At 43.0% G+C, this 19,473-nt stretch overlaps 1 protein-coding gene across 1 annotated transcript; it reads right to left on the reverse strand.

The window, feature by feature from the left end:
- Window positions 1–9,188: 9,188 nt before the first annotated feature.
- On the reverse strand, window positions 9,189–18,939 carry bmp16 (bone morphogenetic protein 16). The gene is made up of 3 exons (XM_034867515.1): window positions 18,426–18,939; window positions 12,898–13,265; window positions 9,189–11,854 (listed from the first exon to the last, which is right to left on the reverse strand). Exons 2-3 carry the CDS (start codon window positions 13,256–13,258, stop codon window positions 10,779–10,781), a joined length of 1,437 nt encoding a protein of 478 aa, XP_034723406.1. The 5' UTR covers window positions 13,259–13,265; window positions 18,426–18,939; the 3' UTR covers window positions 9,189–10,778.
- Window positions 18,940–19,473: the final 534 nt, after the last annotated feature.

The raw sequence follows: 19,473 nt of genomic DNA on the forward strand, positions 1-19,473 counted from the left end.
CTAGCTGTCTGGATTTACCTTGCAGAGATCTGGGGAGCAGTTTACCATAGTCCTCAGAAATTCCAACCCAAAGAAAGCAGAAGTAGGCGGAATTTCCGGTGGCACTGCAGCAATCCCGGAAGAGGAACGTCATAAATACAGACTTTGGTTTGTGAATGTCAAACAAACAAAGGACTTTCATCCTGGAGACGTTGGAAGGTTCTTGTCCCATTTGAAAATAGAAAGTGTAAATATATATTTTTTTAATCTACAGAACAAACATAACTACATTACATTCTCTGTCACATGCTGATCCGTAGTGAGGTAACGTAACAATTGTGCTCATTTTGACCCAACTCTTTTTCTTACTAAAACTTTTTCTAACTAACTAACGAACTTAACCAAACTGCAACCATTTCACAATGTTAATGAAGTAGTTAAAACTGTGACTGCTAGGGACGCTAATCTAACACTCCTTTGGTTTGTATTAGAAGGTAGGAATAAACAATCTATGTGGTTGCATGGTTTGGAGGACTTGTTGCAAAAAGCGCCAACCCCTTTCAGAAATTTGATTGGCCCCTTGGGTACAAAGATGAGATGAGAAAGTAAGCAGGTTTTATATTTGTCACACTATAAATGCCTTGAAGCATTATTCCCATTTGAAAATGTATTTTACTGTATCTCGCCCCTTCTGTGTGGCCTACAAACACGTCAGATGTGTTCGTATGACATGTTTTCCATAGACAACTTACTGTCAAGTATACTCTGGCCTTAACATGCCATGCTACTTATGACAGACAACAGTCAGTATTCACACAGCCGCAAGAGATCCTTGTCAAGAAAACATGAACAGGTTGGTAGGGCGTATGACAATAGTGTGGAAAAACGAGGGTCTTTACTCCTGAACTAGCGCTGTACTAAAAACAGCCAACAAGAGGTACAATGATCATTTTGCTAGTGAACGTCACCCCATTTGAGAGTTAAAGACTCAAACTGATAATAAGCAAATCAGGCTGCACAGACAGTATATGATAACAACACCATTCCTTAGTCTTGAAAAGGCCAATGACAGAACAAACAGAGCAGACAAACCACAAAAAGAGGGATGAGGAGGAAGGAGAGGTGAATTGGGGGGTGGAGGGATGAGGAAAGAAAATGTGAGATCAGGCCCAAATCTGTGGGGAAGCGGTAGCTTGGGCCGGACGAGTTCACAGATGTTTTAAAGTGCTAATCTAATCTTTATGCCAGGCCTTCCCCCTCCTCTCTTTTTCTTTCCCCTGTCCCTGTCTCATTTTTTTCTTCTTTTCCTCCTTATACTCTTTTGGAGGGAGGTTGGAAGGCTGTGGCCTGTGTTAATGCATCTCAGGAGCATCATGTACTGTGATGGGCCCTGGTTCTTCATGTGCCTGTTATCAACCTTGTTTTCAGACACATGCAATTGCGATGAAGTACTCTGGAACTGAAAAATGTATAATGAAAAATAACTTTAAGAAACGATGAAAGGGAGGTAATGTAGCAAGGGGGATGTGGGTCTGACTCTTTGTTCTTAAGAATATCAACCATGGTGATCATTCATCAAGTTTTTACACTCCTGACACCTAATTGATCTACAGACTTTGCCTGTTATTTAAATTTGGCCAAAAGTGTTTTGCCTCTGTGTTACATGGCTCTGATACAGGATGAAGGGGGAGCACATTGACCTCTCATGTTAGTGAAACTACAAATTTTAGGCCCCACATTGAGTTTCAACTCATTTCCTCCTCTTGTCACTCTCTTCCTTGATTCTCCCTCTGGCTTTTTTCTGCCTTCCTCCCTCTTGTTGCTCAATAGGAGGGAGACTTTGTGTCAAACAGTGGCTACATTGAAATACACTGACAGCTACCTTAGATTCAGCGGATGTGCTTGCACAGGAGTTAATCTCACTCCAGCAGAATTAAACAGCAAACCCAAATCCTGTGGTCAAAGCCTCTTTCTCCTGACACGAGAAGAAACAAAGGCGCCACTGCCACAAAAATCCCCCAGGTCACAAAACCTGGAAATACATCCACAGATTAGAGGTACATGTAAATGTGTGAGAACAAATAAAGCACTGAATCATTTTTCTGCATGAGGACATGAATTAATTACTTACAGGTTAACATTGTGATTTTTCCCTTTATGTTTTTCACTTTATTTCTCAATATGATTGAGGGGGATCAGTGGATGTGGTTTCACGTCGTTGAGCCTGGTGTTTGTTTTCCTGTTCTCCCGTGACAGCGATTCCTACTATGGACTCCTATCCTTGTTACCGACCACGTTGCCCTTTGAATGTGTGAGTAATAAAATACACCACGGTGAGTCTAACCTGGCAACCGCCACCAAATTTCCAATCCCTCACATCCTTCTGTTGCTCGCTCTCCTTCGCGCCTGCCCTCCTCTCTCTCCCGTTTCCTCTGTGCACTGCTTAAACATCTGGAGAAGAGTGATATTCTTGAAGTAAACAGACCAACAGCTGTCCACAAACTCCCGTCTTTCTCCTCCACCATCGCTCTCAGTGGGTTCCTACTTATATTTCTCTCCCCTTTTCTTCCCAGGCTGTGTGTTTCAGTCATTCTGTCCCCTCCTCTGTGTTTTTTTTATTTTGTCTGTTGGCTCATCAACAGGTAACCATGAGTGATGGATATGTTTTTGGTGCTGTAACCCTGCTGGTATGGGCCTTATGATTTGAGTGAGGGAGAACACTGAGAACACAAATTGAGGTGATGGTCACAATCACAGGTTGATTTTCATGAATGCACTAATTCCTGGGTTTGACAGAGCCATAAAAATAAAGGAATGTTCCAATGTATCACAAAGTCTCAATTTTGTAGTTTGGGCTATTATTTGAGTCGGTAAAAAGAAATCTGATCACACAGAGAGGTTTGAAACAAATGCACAGGGCCAGGGTAATGATTATCATGGTCTCACATGAGTTGCAGGTATGGTGTTTGTTTTTATTAGTGAAACATGTCAGAAGGAGTGAGAGGAAATTATCTTATGCTGAAAACTGCAGCAAATTGGTTCCAGGTTAGCCAAACTTATAAAGAAGAAATACAAAGTTACATATAGTTCACAGCCCGACTTCCTTTGTGCCTGCTTTTTACGTTTTACTGTGCAAAGAGGGATAATTATTATTTAAGGTACACTCCCTTTTAAAATCTCTTCTTGACTGTAGGTCTGTTTTCAACCTGATGATCATCTGGCCTTTCATACTTCTTATCCTGTCGGACAGCGTTAGTGGTAGTGATGTTGTTGTGTTTCCAGGTCTCAGTGATTATTTTGGTGAATGCACTTTTTTCCCAACTGATAAAAATGATGGCCCAAACTATGAAAATAAGACCCAAGTTGTAATTAACCCTAAATCAGCTTAAATGACTTAAATTAGGTAAATGACGCGGAAAATCTGGCAGAGAAGAAGAGAAAACCCAATTTATGAACATCCCATCCCTGTGCTTAACTTCAGTGGGATAGTTCCCTGAATACATGGCTCGAGTGTCGAGAGCAAACCAGAGGTGGTGAGAGAAGGTAGGAGTACCAGAAAATATGTAGCTATTTCCAGTCAAGCACGGAAAGCATCCGCATTCTGAGACACCTGTAAAAACATAATTTTTCATTGTTGAGCTGTAAGGGAATGGGAGGAGGGAAACCGGAGATGAGATGAAAACATAAATGAAGAAATGGACAAATGACAGAGGAGTATGGAAAAGAGTGGACCTGCATGGTATGCAAACTGTTGTTGGTTAATGCACTGTTTAAACTGATATTCAGACAGAGACAACTGACAATGATAAATTTAGGACAACAGCTGGTCCTTATGCAACCTCTGGACCACTACATCAAACATGCATGCACACAGATTCAGAGAAAAGGGACATCAGGGGTAAGGGTTCTGGCTTGTGACAAGACTGCTTCCGATCGGCCTTTCCAGCGTTCGACGTGCTGCACCTGCCTCGCTCTGTGACCCAGAGGTCCGGTTTTGCTCATTCGGTTTCAGCATGAGTTAGTCTTTGAAGCTTGGAGGCGAAACCAGAAACCCTCGCTATCTGTTTTGTGTGTTCCAGACTGAAGCCACCAACTCAGCAGCAGCAGCACACAACTCGTAGAAACATCCACATCTGCTGTAGTGATTTGGGACACTATCATTTTATTGTGTGACACACTATATGTATCAAACTGCAATTTAGTGTACTTGAGGGGTTAGCATGATTGAAAACTGTTTCTGACATCCAAAAGGGAATATTTTCAGCCATTAAGTGTTTGTGACCCCGGCAGTATAAGGGATGCCCTGGTAGTTCTGCTGCTGGTATATCAATGTCATCTTGGCTTTTGTTTATCACCGCTGTTTAAAAAACCTGCGGGAAACACTCTGGCTGCACCTCTTGGTGTCCGCATTTCTGAGCCATTTTTTCTGAATGTACTTGTGTCTTCTTGTGTGCACACAAATGGTCAAATGCATAGCTTTTTTAAAATCATCATATCAAATTGTATAAAGTAGTAATCCAGGATATGCTTTAGACAGATATCGTTAAATGTTATGTATGTACTGCGGGTGGGCTCCAGCTGTGAGTCCAACAGGGAGGAGGGATTGCTGTAGTTTCCTTGTCAATCTGTAGGGGACACCAGGGACAGACGAGGCTACTTCTGTCAATGGCTAACCTCAGCTCTATCAGTGAGGGTGGGAGGAGTGGCAGGCCAGCCATCGTGAAATCTGTCAACACTCAACCACGAAGTAATCGCCCACACCTGTCATCCGTGCATGACATCTCTCTGTTGAGCCTGTTACGTTCGAATGATAAACAGAACCCAAACGCCGACAGACGCAGAGCCAGGAGTGTGAATTAAACAAAGTACTCAAGTGGCAATTCAATGTTTCCAAGGGGGGAAACAGGTCAGGGAACTGAGAGAGAAAAAGAGATCCCCTGGTGGTGGATCCAGCAGGAATGGAGTGGCAGAAGGAGTCATGGTTCAAATGGGAGTGTGAAAATGTTGTCTACCATCTAAATCACATGAAGCAGAGGTTGATTGTGGTAGATGAGTGGCAGCTGGAATCCTGACTCCCGCACACCAGACGCTACTCCTGCAAGGACAGACAGAGAGAGAGAAAGAAAGAGAGAGAGAGAGAGAGAAGAACAGAGAAGCTACCCAGGGGCAGCGGGCCCAACTACATACTGTAACTGGGATGTGTTCCAAAGTATAACTGGACATGAAAAGCAGGACCCTAGTCCTTTTTTAAGTCCTGTCTTCAGTGTTGTTTATGGGATTTTGTTTTTTTAACAACTGCAATTATACACAAAATATAAAACTGTCAAATTGGTGTAAGTTTACTACAGCGTGTTGCATGTAGGAAACATCCTACCACAGAGCCTATGATTCTGTTCTGTCTGCCTAACAAAAAAAGATAACCTGTTATGGATTATGGTCCAATTTTAATCAAGTTCTGAAACTGTGGCGATGTGCTTTGTTGCAACTGAGATAACGTGTTGTAATTGTGCTATAAAAAGTAAAATTTGAATTGTTATTTCAGATTGGGGGACCTTTCTAACAGTGTTAATGAGTGGGGCTGCTCTGGGGGGATGCGGGACTCTGTGGACCTCAGTATGTCTGAAATCCTGGCTACGGCTCTGGCTGCACTATTTTTGTGAACTGTACTCTGTTTGTGATTATCCAAAAATCTCTGATAGACCGTCTCCACTCCTTGTGTGAAGAACTATCTGTAATGCGAGGCATTTGTACTCCCTCCTTCTCTCCGGCTGCTTATCTGGCGTTCATCACAGATAAATCCAGACACCTGGTCAGAAGCACAGCCATGTGCCCGAGCAGCCCGGCCACTGGGAGTAACCCTTCACCGCTCTTCCCTAGCCCCCTGTATGATTTATTGACTGAGGGAAGGTGTTCCTCAGGACTGACTGGGTCAAGGGCGCTGCTACCCAGCCTCAAACAGACTCCACACCTGACAAGATAAGCCTGGGCATATCCTGTCTCTGTGCTCCACAACCTTCAGGACCAGAGCACCTGGGAGAGGAAGGAGGGAGAAAACGTGTTAAAAAGTCAGAGATGAGATAGAGGCAGCGTACGGCCTCAATGAAGTTAGAGGTCAAAGTGTGATGATCTAACACTGCACAATTTGAGAAAAATACACTGAAGTATGCTGGCCTTTGGAAAATACATTTATGATGTTGTAACATATAAACAAGGACAGTAGCAAGCTCCATAGACAATTAAGTCCCTTAACATTTTTTTTAGGCTGCACAATTCCATCAAATCTAGATCATGTTCCTCAAATATTCCGGAAATATTTACCATGTTTGGAAATTTCGAGATCTACAATAGATTGTAAGATGAACTTCTCTGGGCTTCAACAACCTTTAGCTGTACATCATGAGTTTGTACTGAACTGACTTCAAGATGTCAGGGGTATTCTGATTTTACACACAACGCTATTTAAAAAAATCACAACTGTCAGTACAAATATCACAAAAACAGTCAAATAACAAAATTCAAACAATCACACAGTCTTTGAAGAAACATTTTAAATTATAATGATACAGGTGCAAAGTAAAGTGCCTGAATAGGGACATTTTATTTTAATTGTTTTAGAATCCAATCAGCAGCACAAGGGCATAGCAATTATAACTCCACACATTTCATCATGACGGACAAAGGGACTGTTTAACACCTGTTTCTAATCCAGCACCCGGGAGAAGGAGTCAATGGGTCAGGTTGAAAGAGATGAAAGGTTTATAAGCGAAAACTGTGTCAGGACGGGCAGGTGATTGGCAAATAGGCTGAGATTGAAAAAAAAAAAAAACAAGGTTGAGAAAGCTGTTATTTGCAAAGGGGAAGCTGAAGGATGAGAGAGAGACATTAGTCAGTAAAGGTAGAATAAGGAATGGATTGTAGGAGAAAGAGGGGGGTCACTGAGGAAAAAGGCCAGAGGTTATCAGTCAACCACTAAGTGAAGCCCGATGTGTAACAGCCCATGAGATGAAATATATTGGCTCTGACCCACAGTGCTATCTACAAGAGGAGCTATGCAGAGCAGCAGGGGCACACACCATAAGTGAACATGATATCAGGCACTGTATGTGACTTTATCTGCCTTGACGCCTTCTTTTCTTTGCTCTGCTTTTTCTTCACACACACACACACACACACACACACACACACACACACACACACACACACACACACAGTTTCCAGTGTACTCATGACAAATGTTGAGAGGTGAAATATGCGGGGGAAGGAAGTTTGGAGAGTTTGAGCTGTGTACAGCCAGTTAAATTTCACGCTAAAATGGCAGCTTACAGTCCAGATGTGTTACAGAATGTATATATAACAAAGTAAAATTACGCAGGCAGTTTCGAAAATCATAGTACACAGTGCAAAGTGGCATTCAACAGGTGAACAGTATTAAGTGTTACAGTAAAAACATCTTTTAAGGTTCTGTACTCGACACGGAACGTTAATGTAACAAATATTTGAACATTTGATAATGCAAATAAGTCCCCATTTGCTGTTTATGTTCTTTATAATGAAGCAAAAATAAAGATAGATTGCATTCACACTTATGGCTGCTAGCCAAGTAGCAATATGACTCACCTTTTCCACTCACACGTACAGTATGCACGTCTGTAAATATTCAAAACGTTTTAGATATTTTTTCAGACAGGCACCTCATGTTATAAAAAAAATAATAAATAAATAAAATCCTTTTGCATGGTTCCTTCTCCTATCACCAGGGGTGCCCGGGCACTAGGGGGTGCTGCAGCACCATCAGCACCCACCCTCCAGCGCCCCTTGGGGCCAAGCATTGGGCCCCTTCTAAACAGGCATGTTTTGAAAGGGCACTGCACTAGCAAAGAGAGTAAGGGGGCACCAGGTGAAAACCTGGTACACCTGTTTGATTTGTGCGTATGCAGAGGGCAGAGTCCTCTTCTCAAATGTGCAAGTATGTGTCAGTCGCAGATGCTGTTGAGTTGGTGTGAGCCCTGCATCGATGACATGCCGCCAAGTGTAGAATTTTTTGCTCCTTATTCTTATTGCCTGAATCTACATTCTTTCTTTCTTTCTTTCTGCCTCCATGTGTGCTGTCTACTATCAGAAACACGTGAGCACTGCTCACGGGTGGTAGTGTGAATTGACACAGTGGTTCACTGGTTTTGGCAGCAAGGATGTTCGGTGGACTATTCCCTTTGCATTTTAAACTCACAGCGGTTTTGCCACAGAAAGTAATTCCTGCCTGTGGCCGTCAAACTTCATAAGTCCTCCCTCTGAGTGTCTAACACATAGACACTTAGTGAGTTTTAAAATGGACAATATTATCTGTTTTGTGCGATAACACCGGCTTAAATTATAATGTGCAACACTCTGCTGCTACTGTTTATTTGTTATTACTGTTCACTATTACAATTCCTTAACAATGTAAATACTGTACATACTGTATCCACACTCCTTGTATTGCTTTTATTTATATTTCTACTTTGATATTTATATACTTTTTGCAACTAATTTTCCGTTGAGGATCAAAAAAGTATTTCTAAGTCTGATTCTGATTCTGATGTGAGAATTTGAAGCTACTTCCATAGCTACACTTTAGTCCATACACATTAGTCTACGGAGGAGGGTCTGCTAGTCCACACAGCATTGGCATTTCTTTAAGCCATTCACAGTCGTCTCCACACGGAGCAACAGCGCCGCTGCAAAATAGCCTCAGGCAGGAACTTGTTTTGGTGGAACATGTGTACGTTGTTGTCGTGTGAGACAAAACTCAGACTGGACAGATAGTCTAGCAAGCTGTCTGGATTTACCCTGCAGAGATCTGAGGAGACAGTTAACCATAGTCCTCAGAAAGCCACCGGAGTTTAGAATGCAAACGAAAAGAAAGCGGAATGTGACGGAATACATACATATATATATACATATATATATATATATATATATATATATATATATATATATATATATATATATATATATATATATATATATATATATATATATATCAGGAAACGAAACGTTGTTCATACAGACTTTATACACACCTGACCCCTGGCTTCCCTTTTTTCTTCCTGAACCTGGCAAAAATTCCATCACCCACTGAAGAAAAATGTCTATATTAACAGCTTTCTTCATGCCCACAGACCTCAGAAAAAGAAAAAAGTTGATGCAAAAAGAAAGTCACGCGACACTTGTGCTGTTTGCTTTGTTTATTAGAGGTATATTGTCAAACATTTTACAAGCTGTTGCTTAAATGTTTCCATTGAGAGAGAGAAATGCAACACTGAAAAACAATTACTAAGCTCAGCAGAGAACACTTCCAAAGCTCCTGTTTGAAAGGCACTAAAGTCCCAGTTTTAATGTCAGTCCTCCTTTTTTCTTGACACATGCATACACAACTAGCAAAGACACCTGTTGTTACACACGTCGGTAGCTACAATACACAGAGCTTTCAATTGACTTGTTAGTTGAGCTTTTAAAGGCAACACCACTTATGTCTGCTTTCATGTGTAGGACACCAAAATGTGTGCAATGCTAAGATGAGAGGTTGAAGTAACACGGACGGTTGTTTCAATACACTGAACATTTGTACGGACGTAAAGCTACTATAACTTACTTCATGTGGACGGCAGGCTTTCAGTTTGCTCTGTTGAGTGCAGGTATCTTAAATATGTTTAAGATTAAATACACCATATTGCTGCTATTTAAATATATAACGTTTCTTTTAAGTTAGAATCGCCATTCAGTGGAATTATGTATAATCACAAGACAACCATCACTTGGATTTTCTTCACGTCTGCAAAAGAAGTGTAAAAAAAAAAGAGTCTCTTTTTAAATAATAGTGATAGTAGTACATTCAAACAATAGCATAATAGTTCCTCAGCATTATTGTTGTGGTTTTAAATAGCTTCTGATGTAGGGGTGCTTGTAAAGGGGACAGTCTGTCATTATATTAATGTTCATACTGTAAAATCAGATGCACCCTACTTCTTGGTTTAAATACTGCAGAAACAACACTGTCACAAAGTTTAGATGCCGTGCTAGTGCCATTGTCGTATTGCTTAATGCTGTTGATCTTCAGAAAGTCCATCAGGGAGTTACAGGATTCGGCTCCAGAGCTGAAGAATTGGGTGTCCATGAATGCCTACTTTGAATGTTTACCGACTGCCAAAGACATGTGCATGTGCCTGTCAGACAGTCGTGTGTGTGTGTGTGTGTGTGTGTGTGTGTGTTTGTGTTTGTGTGTGTGTGTGTGTGTGTGTGTGAGAGAGATGAGTGGCAAACACTGGGATACAGAATAAACTATTTGATGTGAAAGCGCTGGCTTCTTTTGAGAGAACAAGTAGCCTGTCGTTTGGTGGTGTTAACAGCTGCATCATCACTAAATGGGAAAATGTGAAAAGTAATTCCTGGCAGTTTACTTGTGTTGAAAATATTATTTGCTTCCAATGCTTTATTTTCCAACTATTTATCCTGTTGTGTGGCAGATTTTGTCTGTTTCTGCAACTCTTTTTCTTTCTCTTTCTATGTCTGACCATTTTTTCTTACTCCTGATAATGAAGATTTAGCTGCTCTTTCCATTCCCTTATCTCCCTCCTCTCCACTCATCCTCCTCACGCTACATATTACATTTGTCTTTATCAGTCTCCATGTCTGTTTGCAGTTAGCTGGCTTCAACAGTCTCTTCTTCCCACCATCTGCCTTTTCATGCTTCTGTCTTTCGTCTATTCCCTCGATGCTCCTCCGTCCACGTCTGGCTTTCTCTGGGTGAGTTCTCCAGCCCACTACCGGCAGCCGCAGCCCTCCACCACCATGTCCTGGTAGTTCTTCAACACCACTCGGTCTTGAGGGTCCAGGTAGAGCAGGGCGATGGGACTGAGGGAGGTGGGGACGCAGCAGGCTCGGGGGACTGCTCCATTCACAGAGTTTACCAGAGTTTGCACCATCGCGTGGCTAGAAGAGTTCATGTGGTCGGCCAGAGGAAAGCGACACTCTCCCAGGCAGAAGAAGGCATCGTAGCCGCTGGGTGCAATGATCCACTTATGCCAGCCCACATCGTTGAAATCTACATATAGAGGATGACGGCGGCATCTGTTACGAGAAAGGCGTTTCAGTTTCGCAGCACGACCCCCATTTCTTTTCACCCTTCCACTATCGCTCCAACTGACCCCTCCTTTATCACCCCCCCAGCCAGGCACTCTATACCCCGTTTTTTTGGCCCTCCCAGAGGCTTGGTCTCTCTTGCGGCCCTTGCTGCTGCTCCTGCCCCTCTCTTTTGTCCCCTTTCTTCCTCTCATCCTCTGGCCTCCACTGGGGGTCCTCCTACCATGTTTGACTAAGGGCTCCCCACGCCCGTCATGACTATAAGTCACCAAGAGGGGTCTCTCCTGGGCCCAGCTGTGCTCGTCTTGACCCACAGACCTGCATACCCTCAGGTGTCCCTGCTTGTGTTTCTCTGCCTCTTTCTCACCTCCTGCAGAGAAGAGGCGCTGATCAGGGAGCGAGGCGGTGCTGTTTTCAGGTCTGACCTCCAGGAGAAAGCCCAGACTGCCAGTCCCAGCAAGGGCCTCATGGAGGAGCTCTGCACTTAGGCTGAAGGCCTCCCAGAAACCACTTGCTTTGTGACTGTGGAGGCCCGTGGGGAGTAACCTTGTTTCCAGCAGGGTGGGCTCAGGGTCCTTATAATGCTCAGCGAGGTAAAGGTTTAGTCTGTGGGCCCCAGGACCCAGGGAGGCTCTGTGACTACGGAGGAGCCGAAGCTCAGCGGAGATCACTCTCTCATCCTGAGGGATGGAGGAAACATTAAAGGAGATGTGCTCCCTCTTATGATCCACTGCTATGGGATTGTCACCAAGGGGCTCTAAGAGAAAGATGAAGAGAAACAAGGGGGTACGGTAGTTTAGTTTGGTTGTACTTACTTGGGTTTGTATGGTTTGTATACACTCAACAAGACACAAACAGATGCTGGCTAGAGTAGTCAGTTTTGTCATTTGCCAGATCCTGAATCCAAATGATCTCAAACGCAGGGAAATTACCAAACTAGGTACCAATATCAGCAAATAGGTTACAATGGTAGAAATCTAGCTCACATTGACACTGTAAGTTCCAGGTTTTACCCTTTGCTATAGGTATTGAGTGAATTGCATTTTATATTTATTGTATCTAATTCTAGACTGGATTATCAACAATAAAAGGAATACAGAATTACATTTTCTTGTGAAGTAGTCTTTAATTTGAGGCTCTTAATCTTTCAACCAGTCCTACACAAGTATGCATTATGCAATTCAACATCTGCTGCAGGGACCCTGTGTCAAGTTTTACAGCTTTATCATGTTTATAGTTAATTAACCGGATGTAATGCATATTCCTAATAAAGTGGTGTTCAATCAAATTAAACCATTTACTAACAAATAATGAGTATTATTCCAGAAGCAGTTGTACTGGATTTAGTTGGAACTGGTGACCGACACAGGGTGGTAGGTTGGGGATCAATGGGGGCCCAACAGACAAGTGTTTGCCTTGTGGGCCCCCTAACAGGTTAATCCAGCCATGATCAGAATTGCAGTGCAAAGTCCAGAACACACTTCCCTCATTGTATCTAACTATGCTCCCACACATGTTTTGAAAGAAGACTTTAGGATTATGACAACCCTTCTTATCTAAGAGTGCACAGATGGATGTTACTTAATGTGTAGATTGTTAAAGCGTGAGTCACAACAAACATCTGCTACTGTCATAAATCTTTATACCTCATCTGTGGTTAATAAAAGAATTCCACAGAATACATGTAAAGCTATACTGAACACCAAAGTTCAAAGGCCAAACAACTACAAATCAAAACCTGAACTGTACTGCAGTAAAATAGGTTGACAACATGGCGTCATGATGTGGCAGTAAGCTCACCAGTGTGGTGAAAGCTTCGTACGGTGTTAGCCTGCTGGATGTGCTGGCTTGGGAAGCTAAACGAAGGGTCCTCCACTAGATGGTACTGCTGCTTGTGGAAGCGGTAAAGATCCAGGAGGTACCCGGGCACTGGCACTTCGGACCGAGGGTTAGGTTGTGACTGCAGGCCAAGACGGCTCAGGAGGAGATTCTGGATGGTCTGAGCCAAACTGGGCTCCAGGTGGAAGGGACCAGCCGGTGGGGGCAACATGGACGAAGGCACCCTGTCATGGTCAATCTTGCTGGTGTCTCCACCCTGGCGACCAGACGAGGCGTGAGGTAGCAGCAGGACCATGAGGAGCAGGAGGTTAGCAGGGAACATGGTGGACCTGGAGGGAGATGATGGGAGGACAGGTGTGGGGAAGAAAAGAAAACAGAAGGTGCTGAATTGAAGACAAAAAAAGCAATCTAAACATCTTTAGACAAATTTGTGAGGGCTTCTTGAATTTAGGTGCTTTGGATTTTCAAGTTTAAGCATAATATGTAATTTGCAAAAGAGATGACTCAGCCAAGATGCTCCAGGACTCTATATATCATGCTTATGTCTTTTCCTTCCTGGACACACCAGTTTCTCATTAGTCTTCAGCCTTCATGTGGCATATGTTCAAGAAATTTACTGTCCACATATACATATGAAGTTGTTTACAAGTTATTCCAGGCTAGAAACAGTGGCACTTTGTTTTTTTCTCTGTTAATTTATGGCGAGTCTCTTACCCACAAAGGCAACATGTCTCTTAGGACACCCAAGCAGAAGACATTAAACAGTCTCTATCTGTAATTTAATCATGGTGCGTGTTTATGTGTCAAAGAATGAAAGATGTCTAGCATTTATCAGAGGTTGTTGACTCTAGTGACATGCAAAGCAGTAGAGGCAGCCATAATGACAGATGACTAGATTTTCTTTCTTCTCCCTTCATTTTAAATCACTAGAGAATATTAAAGCATTCAGTAGCTTTCTATCATGTTGTCTGCATGTGTGAAGAAGACAAAAACCTTTTAATTTAAAGGCCTAAGGCAAGTGACCCTTAAATTACAGGTATGTGTACAGCATATAAACAAACCTTCACCACATCCTCAGAAAACAACAGATATCAGGGTTGAATCCTACATTTGGATCAACTGTGTTTAAAAGTGTTACATCGCACTTAACCTTGACAGTAATGGACATTGTCGAGGTGAAAAAGGGGAGCTTTGTCTGTATGACGAGTTAATGGAAAGTCTCCATTTTGAATGAGTTGAACTGCGGAGTTCTAAGACTCCTTTGGAGTTTGTGTATATGCAATATGATGACATATGATTTCAAATACAAAATATCATTAGAAAAAAACTTTGTTCACAAGCTAGTATAACATTTGAATCTAGATTTGCCCAATGTGTGCAAATGTGTGTGCTACATAATCACATCTACTGTAGCACTATGTGCAATGCAATGCCTTGTTTCACAGCCAAAATATGCAAAAAAACCATACAAATGAATACTAAGGAGCGACAAGAGATGTACGATCTGGTTTCATTAGTGTTTTGTGCAGAACAACAGATTACAGAATGATAACGGCCTGTTATTGAAAAAGCTAAAACACAGATTAGCTGTGCATGCAGTGATAAAGTCACGCTGCCAGCAATCCATCCCTCAAGTAATGACTGTGTGTGCTTAGATATGCTCAGATATGCAATGTTTCTGGTTTGCACCTGGTCTTTATCTACCTCACCTCAATTGCCTAGAAATTCCCTTCCTTGGGTTCCAAGTATCTTTTGAGCTTTGCCCATCTATGTTAAAAATGTGTGTGAATGCATGTGAATAAGTTCCAATTACTGAACCAAAATTCTGACCAAAATCCCGGAGATGCAACAACTGTGCTCCTTAAGCTAAACTTGACTGTGTTGAGTGACTAAAACCTCTTTCATCTGAGTGACTATGACTATTCTCAGTGCGGGAACAGGACCACAGACAGGGGGTCACGCAATTACCACTGTGACCTAGCTAACGCCCTGCACCTCTGTAGTACAGGTGTTAATAATAACTGAGCCACTAATTAGAAAGCAGCAAGTTAACAGTCCCTTTGACCTGAAGAGGTCGGTTTGAGGTGTAAAAAGGCCAGAGCAAAGGAGACAAGGACAAGAAACTCTTAACTGCAATAGAATTTAAGTAAAAGTAAGTAAAACTGAAGTGAATCGTGTACCCGTTGATTTTTGTGATCAAATATGTTTTATTATACAATTAACAGTCAAGACACTGGGACATAAGAACGCATAATCTTGTACTCATTGTTGCCCTGGTTGCCTGGACAAGTATACATGATCCTTTTTCAAAAGAAAGTGCACCTGTCTATCACTTACTCCAAGAACTCTGAGTTTGTAGTTATCTCTTACCTTGTCCGAGCTCTCACATATCTCTCTCCTCTATCTCCTTATCTCATCTCTCTAAGGGACAGAGAATAGATTAAGGCCTCTAAAGCGAGATAGCAGAGGTGTTTATGGCTTAGCGAACACATAATGACACTGTAATGGCCGCTAATCTTACCACACTGTCAGAAAATGGGTTAAAAGGAGGTCACAGGTGTGAAGGTGTGTATATTTTTATAAATTGTGTGTTGTTCACATGGTGCACGGTTCAAAGGACAGGCCTGGGAAAATAAGCCACCTCCAAGTGTGGGATTGTTGCAGGCTATCCATTATAAGCTTGCGGCCCCACCCAGGGCTGTTTTACCTGAGGCAATGAAGCAGAGGACAATTACAGATTAGACGCTGTGCTGGACAACCTCTCCCATATACTGGGGGGGGCTTGTAAAGCAGATTAAGGAAAACACAAGTACCTCTCTCCTGTACCTTCCTCACCTAGAAATCCGCCCAGGTGACTCTGAGGTTCAAAGGTTCACTCGTCACACAACTGGGTGTGGTATCGCCTGCGTGAGGCAGAGAAACACGGACGAAAAGCGAGAAAGAGGTTTGTACGAAAGCCAGCTTGCCCTACATCTCTTTGACATACACACAGCCTCTCTTTTCTCTCGGGGTGTCTGTGTTATGACTGGTTCTATCTAATTTAAACCGTGCAAAGAGGATCCAGGCCTAATTTTGCATCTTTATGTGTCATGTTCATCCTGATGTCGACTCATTCGACTCACAGTGAGCCGGAAAAACTGACATTTAAATGATTACACCCCCTAGTTCCTGCCTTCATATCTGACTGTCCCTGCTTTACTGTATGCTTTTTTTTTTCTCCCTCAAGCGAGAACAAGAACTAATCAAATGTTCTTGGGGGACGACAGAGGGGAGCTGTATGATAAATGGGTCCATGATAAGGGTAGATGAAGAGTTAGGGCCTCAGCAGCTCAGCCTATTAGACATATTAGATTTGACCTGACCTCTCGAGCAGACAGCGGCGTGACCCTGGTGCGGCAGACAAGTGTCGCCCCTGAACTCGCTGATTAAAACCTCTGACCTCTGACGTCCATTTCTAGCTTCTGCTTCTGTCATGTTTCTATCTCACTGCCTCTCTTTTTATCTGTTTATTTCAAACCCTGTTCCTTTTCCTCTTCCTCCTTCCTCTTTGCATTCCTTAAACTTTGTCCTTTTGCGTTGTGCTCTATGCTGTCATATGATATGTAACTGCTTTTCTCTTGTCTGTTTCCTCCTTCCCATTTCTTGATTCATCCGTCAATTTCCTTTTCCTGACTTCTCTTGTTCTTTCTTGTTAACAATATCTGTTTTTGTACTTCTCTACATCACCATCCCATTCCTTCCCTCTCTCCCATTAATGTTGCTCTTTTCTTCTGGGCCCTAAATGAATGGTGTTTTTGCGGAAGAGTGGGGCGGACTGTTGCCGGGCCAGAGGGCCGGAGTGTCACCGCAGCTAGCTGATTTATCCACCGCCGCTGTCTTTATGTTACGCCTGGTTCCTCAACTTTCCCTTCCTGTTGTTCTTCCCGTGTTTCTTTTCCCAAATTCCTCCTCTCATTCTCCCTGATCCCCCCACCTTCCAGCTCTCATTTTTCAATGCCGCCGTCCCATTCTTTCAGAACATGATACTTGCAGTGTGCATGCCACAGGGTTAATTTTCTCTCTCTGAGCATACTTTAATAATCAAAAATATGTAATGTCAGACAGCCTCATGAGCCCAAATGTGATGTAGAGAGTACGTATGCACACCTGAGAACACTTCTGAGGATACATCTGTATTCACTGCTGCTCTTTTTCCACTTGCAACTGTACCATATAAACGGTGCATGCACGTCATATTCTATATAATTAACTTTGAGGTTGGTTAAAACTGCACAATACTCCTCATGTTTAACAAGTCATTAATGCACGACTTTGAGCTGTGGAGTTAATAGGTGATGGGGTGTGGGGAGGGGGGATGTCCAAAACAGTTGCTATAGTGAAGTCGTAGTTCAGCTCTCTGAGGCGTAACAGATGAAATCATTAGAACAGTATTCCAGGTAGGCTGCTGTGTGGTTTTATTGGACTCTATTAGAACGGCTCTCTAATTCGTCCCAGCTGGACCGATTAGCTGGCTAATGACCCAAACGTCAAACACACACGTGTATCCATGCTAAGAACAGTACAGGGTTTAAATACATGCTGTTTGCCAGGTAGAGTGAGCACTAACACGTACGCAGAAACACATGCCAAGATGTAGTACTGTGGAAGAGCAGGGTTGTAAATATGTGAGAGTGGTTAAAAACTGATTTAGACAAACATACACACACAAACACACACACACACACGCGCGCGCGCGCGCGGTTTAGCACACATTCAAAAATGGTTTAGACCCCGAACTTCCCTAGTTCTACAACATAAATGACTCAGGTATCACATCTACACACACTCACTTTGTAAGGGTTTTAGTCTAATTTGCATGAGCTTGAATCAACAGGTTGCCATGTATTTAGAACTTTCATCCTCATCCTCCTCTTTTTCCTCTTCCTTTTGTCCCGGCCTGGGATGCACAGAGGTCTCAGTGTCAAATGTGCACTGTGGTTAACAGGAGGCACCGCTGAGGCACAACACTGTACAAGCATCAATGGAAACACTGACATATCTAACCCATAACTGCTGAAAGCTCAGAGACCGCTCTCGACGTTTGTCTGACAGCTAAGTCGATGTGAAATACAGAACAAAAACACACCTCTGCTTTTCACATTAAAGCTGCTGAGCGTTAACACTGAGGGCCAATTCATACTGTGTACGTTGCAGCGCTGGCGAGTTACGTTATGCTCTTTGAACTCATAATGGGTGCATTATTCTTGGACAAGTTGCTCTCCGGACAAGATTTTGATTGAGCAACACGGTGTGCCAGCGGTATATGCATGTGTTTGAGTTGTGTGTTTGTGTGTGTGTTGTTCCCCAGAGTGACTAATGGTTTCAGCAGCACAGTTCCTGTGGCCTGTGGCTTGACAGACAGACAGGTGTGTGTGGGTGTGGGTGTGTGTGTGTGTGTGTGTGTGTGTGTGTGTGTGTGTGTGTGTGAAAGAGATGTGTGTAGTACTCACGTCCAGGTGTGGTGGGATGTATGCAGAGTCCATGGTTTATCCTTGAGCTCCAGTGTTACGATCCCTCGGCTCTCGCTCCCGCTCCTTTGGACAGAATGGGCAAAGTTGACTATTTACCTCTTTTTTTTCCCTCTCTCAAGGTAACCTGTGTCTGTCTCTTCTATGTCTCCTATTTACATGGGCTGTCGGTAATGCTGCTCTCTCCATGTTTTTCTCCACTGTCTGCTTCCTCACTCAGCTTCTCATCCTGTTGTCAGTGTCAGATAAGCAAACTCTTAAAAACATCCACCGGTTTCCCCTCTGCCTGCCTGACCTCTGCAAGTAGGCAACTCCCTTTCTCTGTTGCCTGCACTGGATGTTTAAAACACACTAGTGTCGCTGCAGTGCATATGGAAGCTGCAGGAGGAACATTTGTTGTGTCTGTCTGTCTGCCTGCACTGTGTCACTGGCAACAACTCTCTCTAGTTCCTAAACCTCCTTACTATTTCTCTCTCCCTTCCTCTTCACTCCGTCCCTCCTTTTTGTATCTCCTCCCCTTTTCCTCTCCCTCTCTCTCACCCTCTCTCTCTCTCTCTCTCTCTCACACAAAAACACACACACACACACACACACACACACACACACACACACACACACACACACACACACACACAGCTGGTAAACTCAGTTTAACTCTAATTGACTTGCCTGGCCACTAAGATCCTCCCAAACAGTGATGTCACTAAGACCGGCCCCAGTACATTTACAGGCTGTTATCTCTCTTTCTCTCTGTCACACATACACACATTTTCAAACAAGCAAATAAACATGAGTAGAAACGTCCTCACACACACACATAATCGTGCTAAAACCAAACAAAACCCTCAAACAGACAAGGATGGACTGAAACACACATGCACACATGCATGCGACCTGTTCCAGATAATTCTGAGGTCAGTACACAGAAGCAGACTGATTATTTTCTAGAATTTCTCCTTTAACAAACTCACCTGCTGCTTTTCGTTGGTACCATTTTACGTTTTGGCCAACATGCTCGCAAGCTATCGCT

The sequence above is a fragment of the Etheostoma cragini genome, chromosome 3 (genome assembly GCF_013103735.1).
Source record: "Etheostoma cragini isolate CJK2018 chromosome 3, CSU_Ecrag_1.0, whole genome shotgun sequence".
Classification (NCBI taxonomy): Eukaryota; Metazoa; Chordata; class Actinopteri; order Perciformes; family Percidae; genus Etheostoma; species Etheostoma cragini.

Excerpts from the sequence above, each read along its gene's own strand:
- bmp16 (XM_034867515.1), bottom strand. The coding sequence starts at position 13,258 with ATGTTCCCTGCTAACCTCCTGCTCCTCATGGTCCTGCTGCTACCTCAC. Across the intron at positions 11,855-12,897 it reads ACGAAGCTTTCACCACACTG|AGCCCCTTGGTGACAATCCC; the intron begins GTGAGCTTACTG and ends TCTTTCTCTTAG.